Source organism: Fonsecaea nubica (genome assembly GCF_001646965.1).
Source record: "Fonsecaea nubica strain CBS 269.64 chromosome Unknown Scaff5, whole genome shotgun sequence".
Lineage (NCBI taxonomy): Eukaryota > Fungi > Ascomycota > Eurotiomycetes > Chaetothyriales > Herpotrichiellaceae > Fonsecaea > Fonsecaea nubica.
Genome location: NW_019173678.1, coordinates 504,228 through 528,459, shown reverse-complemented (window position 1 = coordinate 528,459; position 24,232 = coordinate 504,228). Strand labels below are relative to the sequence as shown.

The 24,232-nt window shown below is 53.2% G+C and overlaps 9 protein-coding genes across 9 annotated transcripts; 3 read left to right on the top strand and 6 right to left on the bottom strand.

Annotated features, from left to right (window-relative positions):
- Positions 1-653: 653 nt before the first annotated feature.
- AYO20_01370 (hypothetical protein) lies at positions 654-2,126 on the bottom strand (the record flags this gene model as incomplete). The annotated part of the gene is made up of 2 exons (XM_022639676.1): positions 654-1,415; positions 1,470-2,126. 2 exons carry the CDS (start codon positions 2,124-2,126, stop codon positions 654-656), a joined length of 1,419 nt encoding a protein of 472 aa, XP_022504512.1.
- A 1,734-nt stretch (positions 2,127-3,860) lies between these two features.
- AYO20_01369 (hypothetical protein) lies at positions 3,861-5,604 on the bottom strand (the record flags this gene model as incomplete). Its single annotated transcript, XM_022639675.1, has 7 exons — positions 3,861-3,902; positions 3,956-4,184; positions 4,235-4,644; positions 4,697-4,888; positions 5,327-5,391; positions 5,448-5,479; positions 5,546-5,604. 7 exons carry the CDS (start codon positions 5,602-5,604, stop codon positions 3,861-3,863), a joined length of 1,029 nt encoding a protein of 342 aa, XP_022504511.1.
- Positions 5,605-5,750: 146 nt separating this feature from the next.
- Positions 5,751-7,988, top strand: AYO20_01368 (biotin-[acetyl-CoA-carboxylase] ligase; the record flags this gene model as incomplete). Its single annotated transcript, XM_022639674.1, has 1 exon — positions 5,751-7,988. The coding sequence occupies one exon, from the start codon at positions 5,751-5,753 to the stop codon at positions 7,986-7,988; it is 2,238 nt and encodes a 745-aa protein (XP_022504510.1).
- A 492-nt stretch (positions 7,989-8,480) lies between these two features.
- Positions 8,481-10,324, bottom strand: AYO20_01367 (hypothetical protein; the record flags this gene model as incomplete). Its single annotated transcript, XM_022639673.1, has 5 exons — positions 8,481-8,803; positions 8,908-9,458; positions 9,521-9,771; positions 9,845-9,940; positions 10,007-10,324. 5 exons carry the CDS (start codon positions 10,322-10,324, stop codon positions 8,481-8,483), a joined length of 1,539 nt encoding a protein of 512 aa, XP_022504509.1.
- Positions 10,325-11,744: 1,420 nt separating this feature from the next.
- AYO20_01366 (hypothetical protein) lies at positions 11,745-13,484 on the bottom strand (the record flags this gene model as incomplete). The annotated part of the gene is made up of 4 exons (XM_022639672.1): positions 11,745-12,735; positions 12,799-13,046; positions 13,110-13,298; positions 13,374-13,484. 4 exons carry the CDS (start codon positions 13,482-13,484, stop codon positions 11,745-11,747), a joined length of 1,539 nt encoding a protein of 512 aa, XP_022504508.1.
- Positions 13,485-14,374: 890 nt separating this feature from the next.
- On the bottom strand, positions 14,375-16,243 carry AYO20_01365 (hypothetical protein; the record flags this gene model as incomplete). Its single annotated transcript, XM_022639671.1, has 6 exons — positions 14,375-14,510; positions 14,635-15,393; positions 15,471-15,652; positions 15,713-15,928; positions 15,986-16,020; positions 16,084-16,243. 6 exons carry the CDS (start codon positions 16,241-16,243, stop codon positions 14,375-14,377), a joined length of 1,488 nt encoding a protein of 495 aa, XP_022504507.1.
- Positions 16,244-17,001: 758 nt separating this feature from the next.
- Positions 17,002-19,008, top strand: AYO20_01364 (hypothetical protein; the record flags this gene model as incomplete). The annotated part of the gene is made up of 1 exon (XM_022639670.1): positions 17,002-19,008. The coding sequence occupies one exon, from the start codon at positions 17,002-17,004 to the stop codon at positions 19,006-19,008; it is 2,007 nt and encodes a 668-aa protein (XP_022504506.1).
- Positions 19,009-19,205: 197 nt separating this feature from the next.
- AYO20_01363 (hypothetical protein) lies at positions 19,206-20,589 on the bottom strand (the record flags this gene model as incomplete). The annotated part of the gene is made up of 2 exons (XM_022639669.1): positions 19,206-20,244; positions 20,306-20,589. The coding sequence occupies 2 exons, from the start codon at positions 20,587-20,589 to the stop codon at positions 19,206-19,208; spliced, it is 1,323 nt and encodes a 440-aa protein (XP_022504505.1).
- Positions 20,590-21,415: 826 nt separating this feature from the next.
- AYO20_01362 (hypothetical protein) lies at positions 21,416-23,112 on the top strand (the record flags this gene model as incomplete). The annotated part of the gene is made up of 2 exons (XM_022639668.1): positions 21,416-21,683; positions 21,887-23,112. 2 exons carry the CDS (start codon positions 21,416-21,418, stop codon positions 23,110-23,112), a joined length of 1,494 nt encoding a protein of 497 aa, XP_022504504.1.
- Between the last annotated feature and the right edge of the window lie 1,120 nt (positions 23,113-24,232).

Below are 24,232 nucleotides of genomic sequence, written 5' to 3'. Positions count from 1 at the left end.
CCGTAAGGGGACGCCGCAACGCGTCACATTGTCGGATACGATGAGAGCCGAAGAGGGTGCCCATCTTCAATCTTGCAGCATTTTCATGAACGTTCGCTAGACAATACACGCTTCTATCCAGTCCGAGTCTCTATCCTTTGCAAGTGGATCAATGAGTCAAAAGGCCTTCTCCATATAAAGCACTCGTACTCAGTTTGTTCCCACCAAAAGCGATTGTTAAGGTGCTTAAACAAACACATTCAGGGGGGTCCAAATCAATAGTCCCGGGACGCCGCAACCACGTCAGCTCGTCCCAGACCCCATTTCCTTGTTCAGGTTCCCGTCTCGTTCGACTCATGCCGACATCCGTCCTCAACGGGCTTGAATAATGTCGTGTCAATCACAACGCGCGGGCTCCATATTACCGTATCCTTGCAGGAGATTGTATCTTGACCGGAGCATCAGTCAATATTTGACCTCAGTGGTCAGTCCCGGCATCTCCACCGCAGTGCAGGGTATAGAGTAGCTCTTGGATGGCAAAACTGCCGCAGGACTTTAGAAGATCGTGACGGGTAACCGTCTTCCTCCATCTTTTGGGATTGGCGTTGCGGGTGTCCTTGGTCGTAAGGATAGTTTTGGGTAGCCTAGTTCTTCTGTATTGTACGACCGATTTCTTATCTGGAGGGGGATCGACCGTGGCTATACGACCGCCGTTGTGGCTTTTCGCGCAGTATGTCTGCTAGCCAAGGTGTCGTCTCTCTGACTGACGGCCGCCGCTCTTCGACTATGTTGGGCACTAGCAAACGAATGTCCTCTTCGTCCGAGATTGCGGCGTCGCTGTCGCGGTGTTCAGACCGTTTTGAGGGCGGATTGGGTGATCTTGCTCGCTCGGTGGGCGTTGTCTCGTTGTCATCCCAGTCTTCCACCAAAGCAGCGATGCTGGGACTGTTCATGGCAATGTCGGCCCTCGGAGCACTCGCGGTGTTCAAAAACCCTATGGGTAAGGCGAAGCTCCGTTCAGGCGAATCATCATCAGATGTCACGTCACTTTTGGCTGATGTTACTCGAGCAAGCGGGCCACCGTATGTACCCTTCAATATACCACGCCTGGGCGGCCCGATTGCCTTTGCAACAGCATCGGCCTCTTTCGCGGTAGCTTCCATAGAGATTGAACTGTGGCTGGCACTTTCAAACACATGGCTCCCTCCAGCGTGTTGCGCTTGCTCGAGCATGCTGCTGTAGAGACTACGGCCACTTTCCAGTTGCCGTTTCTTCTTCTTTTTCAGTCGCTTGGAGCTTGGCCGAACGACGATTACCGGAACAGGTGATTGTTGCAAGCAGTACTTCGAGACCGACCCTGGGAGTAAGCCTTGCATGCCGCCCAGGTTTCGTCCTCTTGTTCCAACAACGAGCGCAGCAGGTTCGTACAGATGGATCTATCCCGAGTCAGCAATGCAGATCTCTGCAACCGTTAATGTAGTGACGCTCACCATGCGCTGGAAGATTTCTTGCACTTTGCCCACAGCCAACTCCATGATGATGCTGATTGCTTTCTCCTCCGAGCTGTTTTTCAGCATAACACTGTCTAACAGTTGTTTAGCCTCGGTGCGATACTTGTCCCGGTCGTACGGTGTGTCATGTGCGGTCTTGGAATCTTTCTCGATAACTCGAAGACAGACAATCTCATCGCCGTCATCGACCAACTCGTCCATCATCCACTCCAACGCATATTCCGAGTAGTCCTTTGCATCGGTACCGCACAGGAAAGTCCGGCTTCGTGAAGTGGCGGCGAAGTCGCAGTGCTTGTATTGTAAGGTGAAGGCTTCAGTGGAGGCATCTCGATTGTCGATGGTGTCAAAGGAGACGCCGCGTTGGTAATGTGTGGGAGGAGGGGGCGATGACATTTTCCGTGAAGGCAGGGAGACTTTTGAGCCTTGAACGACACTTTCTCTTCTTATGGTGTCTTCGGCGTCGGCTGTATGGAACTGAACTGACGACTTGCGTCGCCCACCGTTGAGTTGGTCAACAAGTTTTGGTCGCTGAGGAGCTTTGGCCGCGCCTTTCCACACCTCGCCAAACTTAAGCTCCTCCTCTTCCTCTGGTGAGTTGGGTGAAGGAGAGGATTCGTGCGCAGTGGCTGTGGCCATTTTAAAGCGCGAGCGAGACGCGGGGTAAAGTTCGAGGACGCTCCGGCACAGCAAAAAATACAATAGCAAATGAGGAACAGGCGGGCCAAGGGTAAGATTCAATCAGCTGGATGTCAAAGAACGAGCAGTCACGCTGTGGATGGATCGTGCAAGCAGTGCCACTTTCCTCATCTGGGGGGGAAGTCTAGACCTTCCGTTACACTTATGGGGGTCAGTGGTGTGTTTTCTCTCTGCTCGGATTCTCGCGGTTTCGAAGGATGAAGGAGGTTTTCGCGTGGTCGGGGACAGAGGGACTTTCAAGGGCCGTCACCGATCAGCCGGCATGTAGCTGCATCAGGTCCGAAGTCGAAGAAGAGCAGGAGGACTTCATTGCCGGTCGTGAAGTGTCTTCAGGAAGCGGGCTGTGAACGTTCTTGGTATCTTGGCCTTGCCTGTAAAACACAATACTACTAAGCTGAAATGTTCAAATGGAGGCGAGGGCCAGCGGGGCAGAAGGAACAAGGACGAAAGACGGCGAGCCAGAAGCTGGAAGGGGTGGAGTAACGCTGAGATTGAGAGGCCGGGCCACTGATGAAGAGGGATCCGTCACCAATCGCTAGCAATAAATGATAATCAGATGAGAAAGGCGTCTTTGTGGGGAGAGCACTGCCTACTACTGATAAAAGGGATCATGATGCATTTGCCGCTGTAGACTTTCGGAACATGAGGCGATCTTTCCGTCGCCAAGGTCCTTAGGAGTACTTAGGTACAGAAGGCATTTCGTGGAGGCCTTGATAGGCGTCAGTTGTGACAGACGGTGACCTTGGCCCGGGATGAGATAGAACGATGCAGCTGCCACAGATAGTACGTTTGTAGACCACTCAACGTCCTCCATAATAACAGATAAATACATCAGTGGTCACCTGGCTTGTTCCGTCTTGCCGGTGCTGGTTGCCTACTACTGCCTGTACGGAACCCCTGGAGTTCTTCAGCAGAAAGGGACGAACATGTGCTAATGCGCGTGATCAAAGGCCATCACTGGCAGAGAACGAACGCAGGATGTTTCTAGTTAGCCAAGGCTCTGTGGCTGCTTCATCACGCTGGCAGCTGCATCTGAGCGGACCCTTGGTAGAACTACAACTCGGCAAGCATGTCATTGAGCAGTCACCCGCATGTACACCATGCAGGGCAGGCTTAACCAACGAGTGAACACCACAGTAATGGAAACCCAAGGCGACACGGGACATGAATGAAGTCACTGACCATCCATGAGTTCGACATGCTCCTCGTATGTCGATCTTTGCGTCCTGTGACCTTTCAGGCTCCTTGTCCTGTAGATTCGCCAATCGCTGCCTGCCGACCTAATTTTGTAGACTGTCGAATGAAACCATCGACATCGACAGTCGAGAAGTGTCTGCTTCTTCCTTCCACAGCAGAAAGTCTTCTGCTTTTTGCGCTCTGGATTTCGGTGGCCGTCTTTTTGTTTTCGGTCTGCCTGTCTCTACGATCGAGGTCCTGATACTGTAGCTAGATACCTAGATTCGAACATGATCATCTGGGCATTGTTGGCCACCTTGAGCAAGGCCGGTAGAGTGGCCGAGCTTGAGAGACCAAACATGGGACAGTTAGAACGCTCGCCGATACCTCTATCGCTCGTTGTGGAGGGATATCGTCCAAATTCCTAATCTTGTTTGATATACAACTGGGGGGGGGGGGGGGGGGGGCATATGGCTGTGAAATTTTGTTGTCATCGCCTTATTTCTTCAACTCGGCGTAAGGGTAGGGAACAGGGTCACCCTAAGGACAAACGTCAGTAGAGCTCCACGTTCAAGAGCAGGTCAAACAATCACCTTCCGCAAGTGAATCTTGGTCTTCCTCTTTGTGACTTGGTGCTCGACAAAGACCTCTCGAGTGTATTCTGCCTTAAACTTGCGAATGAAGCGAGGATCCCAGAGCTCACTGGCAACACCCAGGTCCTTACAGCACCGCATCATTGCATTGGATTTGCAGCCCTCGACAGCGGTCGGAATACCCTCTTTCGTGAAATAATCTTGCTCTCCGCGCGCAATCGAAACAAGTCTGTCCACGAATCAACTTATATACCATACTCGTTGGTCGAATATTCTCACCTTCCATGAGCCAGTAATGCATATTCCCGTGTTACAGACTTCTCCGTGACTATTGTCTCGCTTCTTGGGGCCAATCCCCAGCCGCCAGGTCCAAAAGCTTTGTTAAGGATTCGTCGATATTTGATCTCTGGGAGATAAATGATGCCGTCTGGCTTGATCTCGATGTCCTCAGGAGATAACGGTGCCTGCAATGCATCCGCAGCCTCTTTAGAGAATGGCTCTACGGAGAGACCGTGAAAAGACCTCGTCCAGTCCACTTTTGAGGGGTCATCTTCTTGTAAAGTCAACGGCTGATCCTCGAGGTTGTCGAAAGAATGGCGCTTGGGGTCTGTCGGCGTTGCTTGAGGAGGGGAGGTGGTCTTTGCTGGCTGCTCTGAGGCTGGTGTAGTCCCTGCGAGACGAGCTATGGACTGTGTGAAAATAGTGCGCGGTAAGACGGTACGCAGTGATCGAGAGGGTAACAGGGAGGTCTCGAGAAATGAGCGGCACAGGGTAATGGAGGAAGCAGAGAGCCGCTGAGCCGTTGATGCGCTCAAGATCTTGAAAGGTATTCGAGTAGCTGGCGACATTTTCTGTGGCTGCGATGAGAAACGGAAGAGAAATCTTGCCAAATTCTGAGAGTAACAGTGTTCTTATCCAGCGGATGCGGATGAACTAATAGAAGAGTCAAATATATACTACAGAAGACGAAGAATCAGAGAGCCTGGAAGGAGTAGTTATTGCAAAGAAGTTGATATGGAACAGTAGCTCCAATGCCTCCCGTAACTTTTTTCGCTGAGGCGCGTCTTTAAACACCAAACACCGAAACTCGTGACTCCCGCCACCGCATGCATGCGCCGTGATGTGACCAACGCAGCTTTTCTCTCGCTGCGGTATTGTCGAATTTACTGCTCGTTCGAGGGAACGTCCTTGCTTTGTGTACGCTCCTCATTTCCCTTACGCTTCCAGCATTGCCTGAAAGCCTCCATCTGTTACACCACGTTAGCTTGCTGACCTGTAGTTGACGGCTGCAATTGGGAGCCGAGGACCAACAAATCTACAGCGGAGCACATCTTTTACAAAGATCCTTGGGGTTTGGGGTTCAACACATACTTCGGCCTTGCAAGCTCTCCAGTCTTTCTTCTCATAGTAGCAATCGTTCATGCGCAGTTGCTCCTCTGTTTCTGCCATCAGAGCTCTGCAACCATTTTCTGCAGAAGACGTCAAGACTTACCAGCACAGCCCGTACTGAAAATCCGTTGGTCCCTACCGAGAGCGACATATCAGCCTGGGACAAGTGATCTGGCATGTTAGACTGCGAAGGACACTTACCACTCATCAAGTTCATCGTCGGCGGCCTCGGCCTGTACCAAGCTATCCTGTTTCGACATCCTGCTGTGTCTGCAGTCGCTTAGAGGTGGAAGAAAGAACAGATCCGCATCTTGAGCTTCAGTGGTACAGGAAAGTTGTCTGACCACTCTCAACCTACTGCGCCACTTACAACCTCTCCACAAGTATTTGTCCGCCACTACCCGCCATGTCCAACCGAATGAATGTCCTTGTCTACTCTGGTGCGCTCACTCAAGATGCGTGGCGGAGTAATAAGAATCTAATGCTATCTTCAGGAAATGGCAGCACTGTTGAGTCGGTTCGTCATTGTCTCTATACACTTCGGAGACTCCTGGCACCTCATTATGCCGTCATTCCGGTGACTGGCGACATGCTCATCAAAGAGCCCTGGACGGCGAGCTGTGCCGCTGTAGTATTCCCAGGCGGTGCTGACCAGGGCTACTGCAAGACACTCAATGGTGAGGGCAACAGACGCATTCGACAGTTCGTCGAGCGCGGTGGTCTGTATATCGGATTTTGCGCCGGAGGTTATTACGGTAGCAAGAGATGTGAGTTCGAGGTAGGGAACAAGCTCTTGGAGGTTGTCGGAGACAGAGAGCTTGCTTTCTATCCTGGCACAGCTCGAGGATGCGCATTCTCCGGTTTTGTTTACCACAGTGAAAAGGGGGCGCGGGCCGCCGAATTGAAAGTGGACAAGACTTGCTTGTCTACAGGGGCCGTTCCGGATGTCTTCAAGACCTACTACAATGGCGGTGGCGTCTTCGTCGATGCATCCAAATATAAAGACCAGGGGGTCGAAGTCCTCGCAAGCTATACGGAGCCTCTCGCCGTCGACTCTGGAGAAGGTGCAGCTGCCATTGTCTACTGCAAAGTCGGCCAAGGTGCGGCGTTATTGACTGGACCACATCCAGAGTTTGTCTTCCTGGGAAAGCCAGCAGATGACTGGTCACTGACGAAGCCTAGGTTTGCTGCAGCCAACCTTGAGACCAAACCAGATGCTCCCGGGTTCGCCGATGTCATCAAAACTCTGGCCGAGGACGAGAAGCATAGGATGGACTTTATCAAAGCGTGTCTGACAAAACTTGGCCTCACAGTGAGCGGGGAGCAAAATGTACCCTCCCTCTCCTATATGCATCTTTCTTCATCCGACCCCACAGACACCGCTGGTATCATATCGTCCTTGAGCCATCTCATCGACGTGGATGAACATGGGAGCGAATTCCTCAAGGATGAAAATGATACCTTCCAGATATTGAAACCATCCGTCTGGAAGATGGTTGATTTGACCAAAGCACTATCCTCGGAACCAGAGTCAAAGGAATCTGCTGACCAAACCGATGCCAGCTCCGACCACATAGTCGACTATAACACGGTGGTCAAGAAGATTATAGTGCATGAAGATGATCATCCTCAACCAAGGGCAACTCCGTATTTCAATCACTCCGCCTTCTACTCGAACCTGCACAAATACCAAACTCAAACCCATGGTGCCGTGAATTTTGGTGCTCATCTGTTATACGGCGAAGTGGTCACGTCGACCAATACATTGCTCGAGAAAAACACCAAGCTGCTTCGAGTTCTGCCCCAAGGGTTTACCGCAACAGCGACGGTTCAGGTTGCAGGTCGGGGCAGAGGCTCTAACGTCTGGGTATCCCCAGCAGGAAGCTTGATGTTCAGTACCGTGATTCGCCATCCCATGGCGCAGATGCAATCTGCTCCGGTCGTCTTTGTTCAGTATCTGGCAGCGATTGCGATTGTTAACGGCATTAAATCTTACGACGGCTCTCTTTATAAGGACATGCCAGTCAAGCTCAAGTGGCCAAATGACGTCTTCGCCCTCGACCCTGCAAAGGCAAAAGAGAATGGCGGTGACAGAAACGACAATTATACTAAAATTGGCGGTATCCTGGTCAACAGCCACTACAACACCAAAGAATATATCGCCGTGTGTGGGATCGGTTTGAATACCACAAATGTCGCGCCGACCACATCATTGAATCAGCTTATTCAATTCCTGCCGCACAAGGTGGCCCCCTTCACGACGGAAAGATTGCTGGCCAGGATCTTGACCGTATTTGATGACCTATATGCTCGATTTCTAGTCACGGGCTTCGACGAGGTCATGGAGCAAATGTACTACCGACACTGGCTTCACATGGACCAAATCGTGACCCTCGAAGCCGAAGGTGGACAACGTGCGAGGATAAAGGGCATCACCAGAGATTACGGGCTATTGATCGCAGAAGAACTTGGCTGGGAAGACCGCGAGACTGGGAGGAGGTGGACGCTGCAGAGCGATGCCAACAGCTTTGACTTTTTCAAGGGTCTGGTAAAGGTGAGTTTTCCCGAAATTCGCATTGCTTTTGGGCATACCGAAACGCTGACTGTCATACCCCGAACAGAGAAAGACATGAGTCATACTTGAGAAGTACAACTATGATGAGGAGGGATAAATCGCGAGGTCACTATACTCGATCATCCTCTTTTGATGACAGCACGCAACTGATGCGAGATGCGAAATTTGAAGCGCTTTTCCCCGGTACTGCTACTTGCTCCTAACTACCAACTCCCTCTTTTCTTCACCCACTGGCTTGCTCGCTTGCTCGCTTGCTCGCACGCCTTCTTATATGCTGAAGCGGGACGAAGTTCCCCGTAGGTATTTGAATCCGAGTTAGATGGGACGATATGGAAAACGAGGGACTCTCGTCCCTGCTCGTCTTCGTCAGAAAGGGCGATCCATTCACACGAAACCCCAAACGTTCTTGTCGTGTCGTGACAGAGTACGCACGCCCCTTAGTTGTCCTAATCATTCCCGGCCTCCGCAACCATGGGTATTTGCAGTTTGCAGACGTTCCGAACCTAGCCAGCCAAAGCCAGTCTTTGGTGAGAAAACCCCCCCCCCCTTCGTTCTGGCTTATCAAGCCCTGTCGATGTTGTCGGTGTTGTACTTGACGTCCTCGCCGGCCCAGACGCCGCCGTCCCTGTTGGCCTTGATCCTCAGGCGGCGGACGCGCTTGACGTCCTCTTCGTTCTCGTGCGTGAGGTACCAGGTCCACACGTTGGCGATCCAGCTGGCGCCGATGGCGCCGGCGCACACGCCAAACGACGTCTTGTACCCGTTGTGCGCGAAGCGGGACTGGAACAGCTGCGGGCCCACCACGCCGCCGACCTGGCCGATGCAGGACTGGAACGCGAGCGTGAAGGCCGTGCCCGTCGTGCCTGTCAGACTGGCGGACCGCCCTGTTTTGGTGATGGTTAGTAGAGTGCTCTTTTTGGAGAGGGAAGGAAAAGGGGAAAAGACGAGGTTGGGTTGAGACGGGAATTTGAGGTGTGTGGATACTTACATGCCCAGAATGGGATAAAGTAGACCGAGTAGAATGTGGTCCCGAATATGCATGCAATGTACGTCGCGTACCGGCTCACATTGAAGCACAGCACGAGGAAAAACGCCAGGGCGCCCGCACAGATGATCATGATGAACTGCGGCCGCGTCATGTATGCTTTACTCAGAAACCACCCGGCGAAGATGATGGACAAGACCGTCGCCGCGGCTGGGGGGATGTTGAGCAGTTGGTTCCTGGGCAGGCCGGCGAAGCCTAGACTGGTCGTGACGGTGGGCAATTGCCATTGTAGGCCGTATCCGCCGAGGTTCATGAGGATCTGGGACAGGCAAAAGGCATAGGTTCGCGGGTCTTTCAGAGACGCCCACACTTCCTTCTTGCTGAATGCCGGATCGTGGGTGCGAGGAGCATTGTCCGTGAGTCGCGCCTCGAGGTATGCTTGTTCTCGTGGTGTGAGCCATTTCGATGACCGCTTGGACTTGGGGTAGTCCGGGAGTACCGCGTATACAACCCCGGCGAAGAGAATGGTAAACAGTCCTTCCAGAAGATAAACCCTGAAGGGTTGAAACTTGGTCAGCTTTTGAGGACGAATCAACCCGTGTGAGGAACGACTTACCACCGCCAAGCGCTCAAGCCGCTTAGGCCATTCATGTAAGAAATGCCATATGCGATCAGGGATCCAACGATTCCAGCGCAGTTTTGAAAGCCAAACATCCACATGATCGGTTTACCCATCTCATCGCTGCGGTACCAGCTGCAAAGTTGAGCGGCTAGACCAGGAAAAAGACCAGCTTCCATCATCCCTAAGAAGAAGCGAGCTGCGTAGATGCCTTGTTTGTTTTGAACGGCAGCATGACAGGCCAACACCTAAACAGCGAGAAGCTTTTATGAGTCGGGTTGAACAGGAGGTCAATAGGAGATACGCAACGGAACGACATACCAGGCCCCAGGTTGCAATGATCCGAGATTGCCATTTCCGTGGCGTCATTTTCTTCAACAGGAGATTGCTGGGGACCTCGAAGACGATGTAGCTGATCTGGCGATATCGGTTAGCAACGCCACTTGCTATGCTGTGTAGAATCCTCAATGGCCCTAGACTCACAAAGTAGATAGACTGGACCCAGTTATATTCGTCCGCTGTCATATTCAGCTCCTTTAGGATATTGCGGTCTTCCCCAACCTGGAGGACTTTGACGGTTGCAGCGTTGGTGTAATCAACATTCTTGAGCATGTACATGAGTCCGATCAAGAGGAGGAATCGTTTGTCGACTTTTCGCATGACCTTGCGGTCCTCCTCGGCGGTGAAGGATGCGAGAAGGGCCTCCCTGTCATTCTCAAGTCCTGATCCACTGGGGAACTCGACAACGGTCTGTTCGAGGTCTGCTTCTTTGGACTCGGGGTACGGGGTTGAGATAGTCATGGCTGGCAACAAGGATATTCAGACCCCCTGCGATTGGGAAGATGGCAGCTCAAGCTGAAGGATATCTCTGAGAAGAACCCCGGAAAAGGCTCTGGCGAGTGAAGTCTGCTCGTCTATCGATGCTCGGAGGATGATCTATAAGAAGGTGGATGACAAGCCAAGAAGATCGCTTTATCAACAGGCCCTGCGAAAACCTGATAGCATTGCGTGATAAAAAAGACACCCTCGAGGTAGTTGACTCTCTTGATGGATACAAGCAACTTGGCAGCGAAGAGTGACCTTGCCGGTCCTTTTGCCCCATCTTAGCGGTAGCTTTTTGCCCCCCTGCAGACTTGTCTAGACAGTTCTCATAAGCGTGAATCGACAAAAATGGAGAAGGCCGCGGTCAAGCGTCATTCTGGCTTTTGCAAGCTGCAAAATTCTGTCCTCGATAGACTCGTTAGCGTTGGACGAGGCGACGTGGATGCGTGGATATGTGAATGGGACACATAAATGTAATGACAAGACAGTCTGTAATTACAACATGGTTTCTGCGTATTGGGGTAACCGCACCACACTGGACCAATACTCGCGTATACGATGGGCTGTTTTGGTCCACTGGTCGCTGGGTCGCTGGTGTAGTGGCCGCGTGAAGAACGTGCTGGGTCTTGCAGTGGAGAATCGGATAAACACGAGAAAGGAAGTAGGTAGTGCAACGGTCCTTAGGTACATGCTCATGCTGACCTTCTTGCCGTTGTCGCAGATGTCTCGGAAGGTCATTCTTCATTTCCCGCTTGCCATGGAGGATATGCCGAGGCCATCGATAAGATTTTTTCTTCTCTGAACGGTTCTGAGCACGCCATCTAGAAGAAGTGCTTGTGGCTTCTAATCTTGGGCTGATTCGTCCTATCGCGGCATGGATGCCGGCTGGAGTGTTCATTGAGGGATCTGCATGCTTGCCTCTCACATGGCAATGCCGGAGCCGCTATCGGAAGCAAATCATAGATCAGTAAACCCCCACGGACCGCATGTTTCTCGTCGTATTCCAAAGTGTGCAACGCGAGCCTGATGACTGAAACCAGGAACGCCAATCACTAGAGAATGCGTGGGAAGTCTGTTTGACTCGCTCAACAAGTTGTGAAAAAATACTCTTACGCGCGTATGCTCGAGAAAGACATAATCATACATGCTAGAGTTGAAGCTGTAGACGTGCGAGGTTGATTTGATCGCGGGAGGTTGAGGAGGCAGATGGACTTGAAATTGATGCCAAGCCCCAAAACGCGGAAAAAGCAACAACATTTTTCCGCCCCCCGCAGGGTCCAAGATGCACTGTCATGCTACTCAACATCACCTGCGCGGCCTTCATTTCGCTCAAGATTGTTTGTCTCTCAAAAGGGCCACCGAGGCGACATCAGCCTCCCCCAGTGGCAGCACAGATACCTCAGGCTTTGACAGCTTCTGCAGTTCCGTTCTCTGGCCTCAACGGCAACGTCGAAGCACCACTCTCCTCTCCTTTCTGTGTGTCTTCGGGCAATGCATCCTCCTTGTACACGGCGTACTTGTATTTGGCTCCTTCGTGATCCTGCCTGAGCCCTTTCTGTCCTGCACCGTATACCTTCTCGCGGGCTGTCAAGGGTTCGGCGTCGGCAGACTTGGGCGGTGGATACAAGCCACGTCGACGCAATTCGGGAATCAGCAGGTCAACCACATCCTCGAAAGTCCCTGGGGTTGTGACGTAGGCGAGGTTGAATCCATCGAGATCTGCTTCTCTAATCCATCTCTCCATCTCATCTGCAACCTTCTGAGGGGTGCCCACGCCAACAGGCCCAAGACCACCGATCGCAGCCTTCTCGGCCACGACCCTCGGCGTCCATCTCGGCACATCGGGGCTTGTTGTCGTGAACGCGTCCAGCATACTTCTGACTTTGTGAGCCTCGGTCGAATCCGCAGCCGTGATGTCCTGGTCGAGAGGGATCTTGGAAATGTCGATTCCAGTCCATCCGGAGAACAACACGAGCCCTCCGATAGTAGAGGCATATTTCTTCGCCTCTGCCAGCTTCTCTTGAGCCTCTTCTTCGGTTCGCCCGATGATTGGGGTGAATGTACCAAAGAACTTGATTGATTGTGGATCGCGCCCCTTTTCCTTGACGAGCTGGCGGATCTTGTCGATCTTGGGCCTGAGCACTACCGGGCTATGTGACGAGACGAATATTGCTTCTGCGTGTGTGGCAGCAAAAGCAGATCCCGCTGGGGAAGTGCCGGCCTGGAAGAGAAATGGTGTTCGCTGAGGCGATGGATCCACGATATGTCGAGAGTCCAGGTTGAAATATTTTCCATGGTGATGAATCGTTCGCACCTTGTCTGGGTCGATATATGTGTCTGCTTCGGGGTTTGGAGCGAGAGCGTCGTCTGCCCAAGAACCTTCCCAGAGCCTTGTGAGTGATTGTCAGCAATCATGCGCCAGTCTATCGGTGCGCGCTAATGTCAATACTCACTTGTACAGGACTCTTAGATACTCGTCCGCCTGCAGGTACCGCTCATCATGGTCAATGGGGTTGTCCAGACCAATAGCCTTGAATGCCGCCTTTTTCCACGATGTCACGATATTCCAGCCAATGCGTCCATTTGTAAGATGGTCGAGAGTCGAAAAGCGCTTTGCCAGCAGGAATGGAGGCTCAAAGGTAGTCGACGCAGTGATACCGAACGCGAGATTCTTGGTCACCGCCGCCATTGCGGAGATTGGCTGTCGGTCTCGTGGTCAGTTGCCATTATCCACCGTGTCGATCTGCGTGCAACAAGAACTTACGATGGTCGGATCGGTCATGGGCCATTGGGCAGCACGACGGATGCAGTTGTCGAGACTGTCCTCATACGTATCATAACCTCCATACGTGTCGGCGAGAAACAGGGCATTGATATCGCCACGCTCAAGGATCTTCGCCAGCTCGATCCAGTAGTCGAGTTTCCTCTTTGTCGCCGACTTATCCTTGGGGTTCTATACATGTTTTCAGTCCCAGTGAACTCTTTCAGAAGAGATTCAATTTCCATCTCAGGGCAAAGAAGAACTGACCTTCCATTGACCGGGTGATAGATGTCCCACTGTTGACATATCAAATGCATTGAGCAGGATTTGTTTCTTCGCTGGCTCTTGAGAGCCATTGGCATCTTGGAGGGAACCCATCTCGATTGGAGCTTTACTGGCCACGCAGACAACGACGTGAAGCAAATTGATGAAGAGATTCACTTTGCCAAAATACGACACATTTTCTCGAAGGAATGCTATCTCCAACTCTATGGTCCCATGTCCGGTCTCGCACTCGAAAACTGCAGGTGTAAACACTGTGCCCCTCAGGTGAGTTTACGCATCATCCTCCACCACCACGGCTACCCTCGCCCGTCACTCCACAAGAGAGTCGCCGGATCCGAGTCAACGCATGCATGCAAAGACGTGCTTGAACGTGTAAAGAAGATCTTCGTCACGCCTTGATGATGCCCAGGATCGGCAGGCAAGCACAGGGTTCTCCGCTCTGCGACCAAGTGAGCGGACGCTATTGCGTGATTTTAGGTCCGATTCCACGATTTCCCTCCCCCCTCCCAACCGCAACGCTTTGGCTGTGTGACAAAGTCGGAGTATCTGGGATTGGATCTGACTCGGATACCCACACATTGAAACAGGGTTTATAGAGATAAGAGCAAGGCCGGTGGAAAATTCCCGTACGAGAAAATTCTTCCCAACGAGACGTGGGTGGTTCATTTTCAGTTTGGAACACGAGGGGAGAAGAGATAAACAAGATACCCGCTTTGGAGAGCTTCGCGTTCCTCTTTTTTTTTTGTTTTCAAATGACAATCGACCTCGCTTGCAGTGTTCGTATTTTTGAGTGGGTACTTTGGTATATGTACAGTACCTAGTACTAGGTGGGTAAGATGGTAAATCTGGTAATCTGGTACCATTCCATGACTACCCTAGGTACCTACTTGGGTAGTTACCTACATACCCCTGTATCTAGCTGAATCCAAGAGTCGCCATCAGGGGCCCTCGATGTTCAATGTCCCATACATGGATAGTATGCGTTACGCCTCTAGGATCTTTGTGGGAGGGAGCTCTTGAATGAGGCGAGGTGAGTCGTCGACAGGAGACGCCTGGTGTTCGGACCCTAGATGGTGTTGGTTGGATGGATACTCCTCGTCAATCTCGTCGGCGGGGGTTCTGGGAACAGAGAAACAGAGTCAGTCCAAGTTAGTGAGTGGTTTGATATTGTAAGTGGGGATCTGATAATAACAGAGGGTGATTTTTTTTTTATGTGAAGGGACAAAAGGAGAGTCTGTCATACCTCCGTCTCTTGATGTACCACGAGATCCAGTGTGCAAACAACATCAGGCAGATGGCGTTGCCGAGCACAAAGGGGTAACCCTTGACGAATCTTGGGGCGTCGACCGTCTTGAAGACCAGCAGCGGGGTCCACGCCGTGGTGGACTGCGAGACCGTGTTGATCAGCACGAGCGTAAACGCCCGCTCGGCCGGCGAGTAGCGCAGCTGGGTGTTGACCCAGCCGTAGAGGACGCTCGACATGGCGACGGCCGAGTACGTGGTCATGAAGGCGAACCACAGGGCCGACTCGGGCACGTTCCACACCACGAGGATGATGAGCCCGACGCTGTTCCAGACGTGGGCGACGGTGATGGCCCAGGCGGGGCCCCAGAGGAGATCCGACGAGAAGCAGACGAAGAGGACGTAGAAGATGCCCAGGGCCGGCGAGATGGCGCCCAGCTGGTTGAGCCGCCCGGCCGAGTACCGCTTCAGGCTCTTGAGCCACAGCAGGTAGCCGCCCGACGACGTGTTGATGCTGCCGTTCCAGAAGAAGATGTCGAGCAGCAGGAACGCCCATACCTGCCACGACATGGCCGCCTTCTTCAACGTCCCCAGCGTGAAGTGTCCGGACGTGGCGTGGCCCGTCCGCTCGAGCCGCTTCTTCGCGACCGCGAGGTCGTGGTCCTTGATGAACAGCCGATTCGGAATGTCCGGCGTGCCGGGGAGGAGGAAGTAACCCAAAAAGCCGACGGGGATGGTTATCAGAGCACAGATGATGTACCTGTCGGGAGAAGACTCGGGTTAGCAATGTCTTTGGGAGAACGCTTGGTGACGAAGAGCGTGTCGGTAAGAACGTACATCCATCGCCAGCCGGCCAGTCCTGCAACCCCTTCCAGTTGCTCTGAAGCGGCAGACTGTAGGAGAGCCGCAGTAAGGGTTCCGAGAGTCAGGCCAACATAGAAGAAGCCGCCTCGACGAGCTATCTCATGTCCGCGGTACCACGAACCAAAGATGAAATGGACGGCGGGGAAATACGCGGCCTGTCACTCGCGTTAGTATTTTGACCAACAGATGATGCGAGTAGTCCTGCTACCACTGACCTCAAACCAGCCGACCAAGAACCGGTATGCCATCAGCTCAGCATAGCTATTGACCCGATATTGCAACAACGTGAAAACCCCCCACAGGATATCCAGTAGAGGGACTAGCCAGTGCATGGGTATGCGAGTGAAGAGGAACATGAATGGAACCTGGCCCAGAACGGCACCAACGACATAGATTGTCTGGACATGGACCAGTTCGTTTCCATTGAAGCCCTGATTTGACGAATGAGAATTGTTGAAAGACACCAAAGCTCATATCGTGGTACTCACCAAGTCTTCCTTGAGGCCTGCGACATATGCATTGTCTAGAGACTTTCATCAGCATCCATAGCCCCGAGTACCTTCGCGTTGGGGTTGTGGTGGCTCACTGATATTTGCCTGGTCGATATACTTGACCCAGTACGCCAGAAAGACATAGGGCACAATCAGGAGATCGAGTTTGGTGATGAGCTTGCGTTCCTCCTTTGTGTCATCTGGCGAGAACCAGCGGATCTGGTACCATTTTCGGGGGCCTGTCGTCTTGTCCATGTTCGTTGGCTCCATCCAGCCTTCCAGATCAATGCAGTCTCACCCCTCGCATCTACCTTTTTCGACGGCCTCTGAGGGCATTTTTCTCTCATATACCCATGTCCCGTCACCGTGACGACGCGGTCAAGGATCTGACCGTGGGAGGATGCGCCTTCGCCTCCTGACGACATGTCGCTGGTGAATGGCGAATCCATGTAACCACGAGGACTAGCTGCCTCAACGACCTTCCCCCCTGCTTAGTAGTTGCATTGTCATCGCTGCAGCTCTAGACAAAGTGACAGCCGGTGTAAATGGGGATCCGAAACCATGGCCCTGGCTCTTTCTCACTCTGTATCCTCTTCTCGTCGATCCGCTTGTGTATGTATGAAAACCCCCGCCCTCGTATGTATCGTCAGGTAAACTGGTCAGGGGTGGGAAAACGGTGTGGCCAATACAAAGATCTGATAAATAATGTCGTCCAACTCCGAATGTTGCCCGTTTTACCCTTGGGACGACAAACGTCTTTGAGGGCTGTGGGTTCTGGATCGATGGTGTCAAATAGTGGGTCGTGTTCGTGATGGGCTGCAATCCGTTTCCCTTTCTTCTCTCAGCGCTGGGTATGGATACCCACGAGTCAATAGTCGTCAACATGTGAGGATCTCGCGAAAAGAGGACCGGCACATGAAACGGGCAGGGTGTATAATCTTCATGTCTACACTGGTCAGTTCTGGTGTTGTACCCGTTTCCTACGAAGGTGTTCCAAGAACAAACCGCACAACATGGCCAACGTCGATGTTATAGATCCATTCCAGGTCAGCGCGGTCAGCATCGAACAAGCACAGTCACAGCCGAGGCTGAAGAAAGAGGCACTGGTGGTGGTAGAGGAGAGCAATCCAGCTGAAGCCTTGGACAGTGCCAGGCCCCTTGAGGAGACGCCCAAGATCGAGACACAGCCTGAGGGTCACCCTGCAAACACCCTCCATGAAGCATATCCCAAATCCAATGTACAGCTTCTTGACCATCACATTGACGAGGGGAGAAGTCTAAAGGTCGTCATCATCGGCGCCGGGCTGTCTGGTATCCTCGCCGGGATATTGCTGCCAGTCAAGGTTCCCAAGATTGAACTGATCATCCTCGAAAAGAACGACGACGTGGTACGTGTGGTTGAGAACCTCTTCCCCTTTCCTTCCCTAGACTTTGCTAACCTCCTCGTTTCAATTCGCCAGGGAGGGACATGGCTGGAGAATGTATACCCAGGCGTCAGATGTGACATTCCCTCACATGTCTACCAGTCGACGTTTACTCCATTCACGCAATGGTCGCAACAATTTGCCGAGGGCCATGAGATTCTGCACTACTGGCAGACCCAGGCCAGAAAGTACGACGTCTACAAGTATGTCAAGTTTGGCCGGCGGGTCCAGGACGTTGACTGGAACGACCAAGACGGCCAGTGGACCATCACCGGGGTGAATCCCAAGACCGGCGAGTCTTTCACTGAGAAAGCAGACTTTGTGTTGCCGGCCATAGGCCGTTTCAATGACTGGAGGCTCCCGGCGTATCCCGGAGTGTCCGACTATCAGGGCCACCTTCGACATACCTCGAACTGGGACCCGTCGTTTGACCCCAAGGGCAAGAAGATCGCCATCATCGGCAACGGGGCCAGCGGGATCCAGGTGCTCCCGAATCTGCAGCCCCTGGCGAAGCACATTGACCACTACGCCCGGAGCAGGACGTGGATCGCCGGCTCGTGGGCCGGCGACGAGCGCACCTTCGAGCCGCAGTGGTACTCGGAGGAGCAGAAAAAGGAGTTTCTCGACCCGGAGAAGTACCTCAAGTTCCGCAAGGAGCTGGAGGACAAGTACTGGCGACGGTTCCCGTCGACGTTCCGGGGGTCCGAGGAGAACCTCGCGATGCGCGACCGCTTCATCCAGATCATGGCGCAGCGGCTGGCCAAGAAGCCCGAGCTGCTCGACCTCCTCGTGCCAGACTTCAATCCCAACTGTCGCCGCCTCACGCCGGGGCCGGGCTACCTCGAGGCCCTGACGGCCGACAACGTCACGCTGATCCAGGACCCCATCAAGCGCTTCACCGCCACGGGCATCGAGACGGCGACGGGCGAACACCGCGAGGTGGACGCGGTGCTGTGCGCGACGGGCGCCGCCATCGACTTTGTGCCGCCCTTCAACGTGCGCGCCCGCGGGGTGAATCTCAAAGAAGCGTGGCGGCCTCTGGGCGACGGGGAGAAAGTCGACGCCAGCCACTTCGGCTGGCCGTACACGTACCTGGGGCTGGCGGTGCCCGACGTGCCCAACCTCCTGTTCATCCACGGGCCGCACGGGGCGGGACCGTCGGGAACCGTCCCGCACAGCGTCGAGGTCCAGGTGACGTACTACGCGAAGCTGCTGCGCAAGGTGTCGACGCAGGGCATCAAGGCCATGTGGCCGTCGCGGCGGGCGGCCGACGACTTTGTCGCCTACGCCGACGCCTTCTTCCCGACCACCGTGCTGACCGACAACTGCAGCTCGTGGGCCAACGGCGGCAAGCCGGGCGGGCGCGTCCACGGCGTCTGGCCCGGGAGTGCCGGACACGTCACCCTGGTGCGCAAGGAGCCGCGCTGGGAGGACTGGGAGTACGAGTATCTGCACGAGAGCGGCAATCGGCTCATTGGCTGGTTTGGCAACGGGTGGACGAAGAAGGAGAGGGACGACACCGAGGACATGACGCCGTATCTGCAGCTCGAGGGCACCGTAGATCTGAGACTGCTGCATGAGAAGTGGTGGGAATAGCACCAACTCCATCTCTTTGTTCGTGCCCCCTTGAGAAGCAAGATCCATCCGTTGAAAATATCTAGACAAGGCGTGGAGATTCAGAACCTCAGAATAAAAACTCACAAGTCCTGGTTCGTTCTAGTTCTATAATTTTTGGTGGGGGAATCACAATACAACCATCATTTATTTCCAGATCGGTGCCTTTCTGGCATATTTCACTTGACCCTGACCACCAATCTGCCCCCACTGATTTCACCCCTCCGCATCGAATCCAAAGCATCATTGACGGCGTCGAATCCTTCCCTCACCCCCAAGATCGTGGGAGGCACCAAAAGACCTTGTGCCAGTAGTCGTTCAAGCCAGAGCATCAGTGCCTCGCCCAGTTCCGGGATCTCGTGGAAGACTTTGATCGGTACGGTGTGGAAGTTGATATTGGCTGGTGGCGACTCCTTCGGCAGCCCAGTCAAACCTACTAGGTGGGCGGCAGGGCGCGCTGCGTCTACCCCTGGTGTCTTTGTCGGCACACTTGTCGAATCGTCGTCGACGGGGTCGGCGTGCCGTTGTAGGCACTGCAGTAAGTGTTTGGCGGTGTCTCGTCCAACTGTGTCGACGGCAAATCGAAGTCTGTTTTTTGTCACGGATCTTGTTATCTCAATCGCCCTCTCCGGATTGTGGTTGTCAACAACGATATCCGGCTTGGTCTTCGGAGCTGACGACACAGTCAGAGCATGTTTCCGGCAGTCCATAATGCTGATTGTCCGTAGCCCAAGAAGCCTGGCAATCTGGTTGAGCATAAAAGCACTAGTAGAAGAACCACCCCAGATAGCGAGCCAATCCCCTGGTTGAGCCTTCTCAGCCTTGTTGATTCCATTCAAGCACTCCGACCTGATATCTTCCGGAAGTCGCTGAGGGTCCAATTGTCTCAATATAGAGAGGAGATCCGGTCCATTTGCCACTTTGGAGAAGTCGAGCCCAACACAAATACCGAGACACAGAGCTGCAGCGACGAAAGCCACACCTAGCGCTGCCCCCGATTCTGGAGCTATGTTGGGTGGCAGCCGGCAAGTGTTGAAGTCGGTGGCGACGACACATTGCTGGTACGCGGCTTTGCGAAGGTCTCTATAGTCGGTGGAAATGACAATGACCAAGTCGCCAGGTTTGAACCGTGAATCCCGCTTCGGACTTACGGCAACCTCTCCTACAAGCTCACGACCTGATATGTAAGGGAGTTGTGGGATGCCGAAGTTGAAATCCCTAACGTGTGTTAGTAACAAAGACAGGCGGCTCCTCTCCAACAGGCCAGGGGTTTCTTTACGGTGCTTTCCAATCAATCGGGTTGAGACCGATCACTCTATTCCAGACCAGAAGTTCTCGGCTATCCAAAAGTGACGGGATGGGGTGATCTATCACCTCTGCGTAAGGCTGTTTGGGCCCATGGAGCAGCAGGGCACGCTGTTGGGTTGAGATATTCGGCAATGATGAAGAGGACGACGATGATTTTGACGAGGGGTTTTCAATCTCTTTGACGGTAAACTCGACATTGATCTCTTTGGCTGTACTCGTGGTCCTCAAAGACCGGAAGAGTCGAACGATACCCATGGCTGCTGCAACGTGAATCAGGTGTGCTGCTCAGGACTGTTCAGTGCCAAATACAAGATATTCCGTCCGCCAGATCATGAAGTCGACCCAGAATTTTGGACAACTAATCTGAAAAGCGAGATCGGATAACGGCAGCCACTCCGGGCATCTCATCGTAAGCAATATTGGTACGGGCCTTGTAAAGACTTTGACATGGGGTTTTCAAGACCTGGTGGTATTGGGGATGCAGGTATCGCGTATCGCTTGGTAAGAAAGAGGGGGTTATCCGCTTTCATGTACAATGAATACCTTGCTCCACGGTACTGATGCTGCGATTGAACGACCCTATGTCGTGCTCAGACTCCGCCGTCGCGACATCGCCCAACTCTCCCATGCGCGCCTAATTGCGGTTCCAAGACGAACATGTCCGCCCCGAGGCCCTCTAGATGGATCTTTTCCGCCCCAGCGAGTTGGTAAACATTGATTACCAGAACAAAATTTCGCTCTCACGTTCAGGCCATGCTGAAGCAGGTTGGTCACCCAGAAAAGCCGATAACCAGAATCCGCACATGGTCCACTTTCATTTGCAGAAGCATTCCAAGAGGAGGGTTTGGAGAAGTGCGGAAACGGTTCTCGTATTGCGTGCTATTGAAGACAATGACGCGATCCAGTTCTTGGGTCAAAGGTCAGCGCCGCACAAGTGACCGCAAGCGAGAGACCAAGGGTAATACTTGGCCAAGAAGATATCTTGATGCTGATGTCGAGCACCAGAGGAGATTGTGAGCCGACATTCAGACGTTGAAGCACCGAGAGACAAGATAGCAGTCCGTCGTCTGTGATAGCAAACATGGCGGCAGAGGTTGGAAGTGCGCAGGCAAATGCGGCCAATGGCACGAATGGCACGACGCGGCTTGGCAGCGGAACCAAGAAGCAACTCATCCTCAACGCCTTTGCCATGAACACGCCTGGTCACCTTTCACCCGGGCTTTGGCGACATCCTCGAAACAAAACATACAACTATAAGAAATTGGATTTCTGGACAGACCTTGCTAAACTTCTGGATGAGGCTGGTTTCCATGCCTTGTTTCTTGCCGATGTCCTCGGAGCCTATGATGGTAGGTGGAGCAAACCAGGACAATCGTCCTTCGCCTGTGCTGTTTGGACATTTCCAATCACCCTCAACCTCCCTTTTCCAGTCTTTGCACGATCCTGCAGCCCTGCTCTATCCCGAATCCCTTTGATGTTCCTCTGTGCTGGCAAATATGGGCTGCTGGATCAAGCAAATGGATAGAATGAACACAAGCTGAAGGCAAAATAGTCTACAAAGGTCCAGCCAATGCAGGTCCCGCCCTGGGATCTGGCGCCCAGTTTCCTGTCAACGACCCGTTGTACCTAGTCCCCGCCATGGCCGCTGTGACGAAGAACCTTGCGTTTGGAATCACCGCCAGCACAACTTATGAGCAACCGTATTCTCTTGCCAGGCGGTTCTCGACAGTGGATCATCTGAGCAACGGGCGTGTGGCTTGGAACATTGTGACCTCTTACCTCGACAGTGCGGCTCGCAATTTTGGTCTGTCCCAACAGGTCGAACACGATGCGCGGTACGAGATAGCCGATGAGTACATGGAGGTCTTGTACAAGCTGTGGGAGGGCAGCTGGCGTGGGGATGCCGTCGTGGCAGACAAGGAGACTGGAGTCTATGCGCTGGGTGAACGAGTTCGACAAATTAACCACAAGGGCAAGCACTTCAATGTCCCCGGTCCTCACATCTGCGAACCCTCCCCGCAACGCACACCCTTCCTCTTCCAAGCAGGAACTTCGAAGAGTGGGCGAGTATTTGGTGCCAAGCACGCAGAAGTGATATTCGCCGGAGCGCAACTGCCGGAAAAACTCAAGCCCTCGGTCGAAGCGATCCGCCAGCTAGCGCGTGAAGCTGGTCGAGATCCATATCATGTCAAGATCATTGCGAGCATGTGTGTCATCGTCGCTGAGACGGACGAGGCGGCTAAGAAGAAACAGGAGGAATTCCTTTCTTATGGAAACCGAGAGGGAGCCCTCGCACTGTTCGGGGGTTGGACTGGAGTGGATCTTTCCACTTACTCGGATGACGAAGATTTTCGGTTTGTCAAGATGCCTATGATCAACTCTATCGTCAATGGATGGGCAGACACAGTTCCGGGAAGTGAAAACCTGAAGTGGAACAAGTCGCGCATCGCTGACTACTTGTTATTGGGCGGCATGAACGCAAAGATAGTAGGATCACCCTCGACGGTGGCAGATGAGCTTGAACGCTGGGTGGAGGTGGCAGACGTGGATGGGTTCAACTTGTCTCATGTGGTGAACCCTGGCTCTTTCGAGGACATAATCGAGTTTCTGTTGCCCGAACTTCGAGCCAGGGGCCTTTTTCGAGCTGGACCCGAGAAGCAGGGGGCCACCGCCCGAGAGCAGTTTTTCGGAACACCTTGGCTGTTGAGTGACCATCCAGGGAGCAAGTTCAAGTGGGACATACACGATGAGACACCTCGATACTTGCAGGCGCAGTAGGAGGTGTTGTTGCTGTTGTATGCAGGTCCTCCAGTCGGCGCAGCTTCGCACAAAAGGGAACGATTAGCTGAGGGATATGTTCTTTGTACCTTGCCATGTGCAGTTGTGGATACTGGAAGGTTGTCTCTGGTGTACCATGAATTGTCATCGGCGATGCAATGTGAGAAGTTGACAATGACGAGCCTTGTCGTCCAAGGGCCAGTCTTAACTAAACAAGTGCAGTGGGCCAAGCCTGGAGTAGCCACTGACAGCCTAGAAGGACTCGGCTAGGCGACAGGCAACAGGCGTCCCGTGGTACCCGTCCGACGCCGCCGTCGCTTTTTCTGACGTAGTGATTCGGTACGAGTTGCTATTCTAGTGCCCCACTGGACACTCGTAGGTCGGGGAAGCAGGCAGGCACCAATACCAACAGGTAGCTATCTCGCTTCTCACATTGACCACACACCTCACTGCAACCCCTCAAGCATACCGGGTGGAAGCTATTAGAAGAGGAAATGCATGCTGCGTCGAGACAGGGTTGACTCACCGCCTCCACCGCTCGATCAAAGAATCGCAGATATTGGAGAGCGGTGTTCGAGTTGAAATCTGTATGCGGGATGCCATGTCCTTGCTCATTGAATAGCAAATGAGTATCATGGCGGCTTGGCTTGGCACCATCTCATACTAGTATCTGGGTAGTCACTCGAGTTAATTAGTTCACATTCATCACTGAGAAAGAGAGCTTCGGCCTCCCCAATTCCTGACCGAGAATTGTGAGTTGAGACAAAGCTGACCAGTCACAGTAACCTCGACTATTTCTCTGCTCTGCCTCGTCACTCCTTTCAGCAGACAGCCAGACAATTGGCACCTTCGCAAGTCGGCACGTTGGCACGTCCTATATCGACACCGCCTTTTGATCTCCTTTCCCCCACGCCCGACTAGAAACTCGGACTGCCGATGTTGTGGCATACGCTTGAACTTGTCTGTGATAGGTGACCAGTCAAGTCGCACATCCAAGAGAAAAAGAAACCCACACACCAATGGACGCTGGTGGGGGAGTCTATTCCTTTCCCTGGACACATGGATACGAGCCACCCAGGTGAAACAATGCTGGTCTGTTGTGAACAAGGAGCAGTCAGTG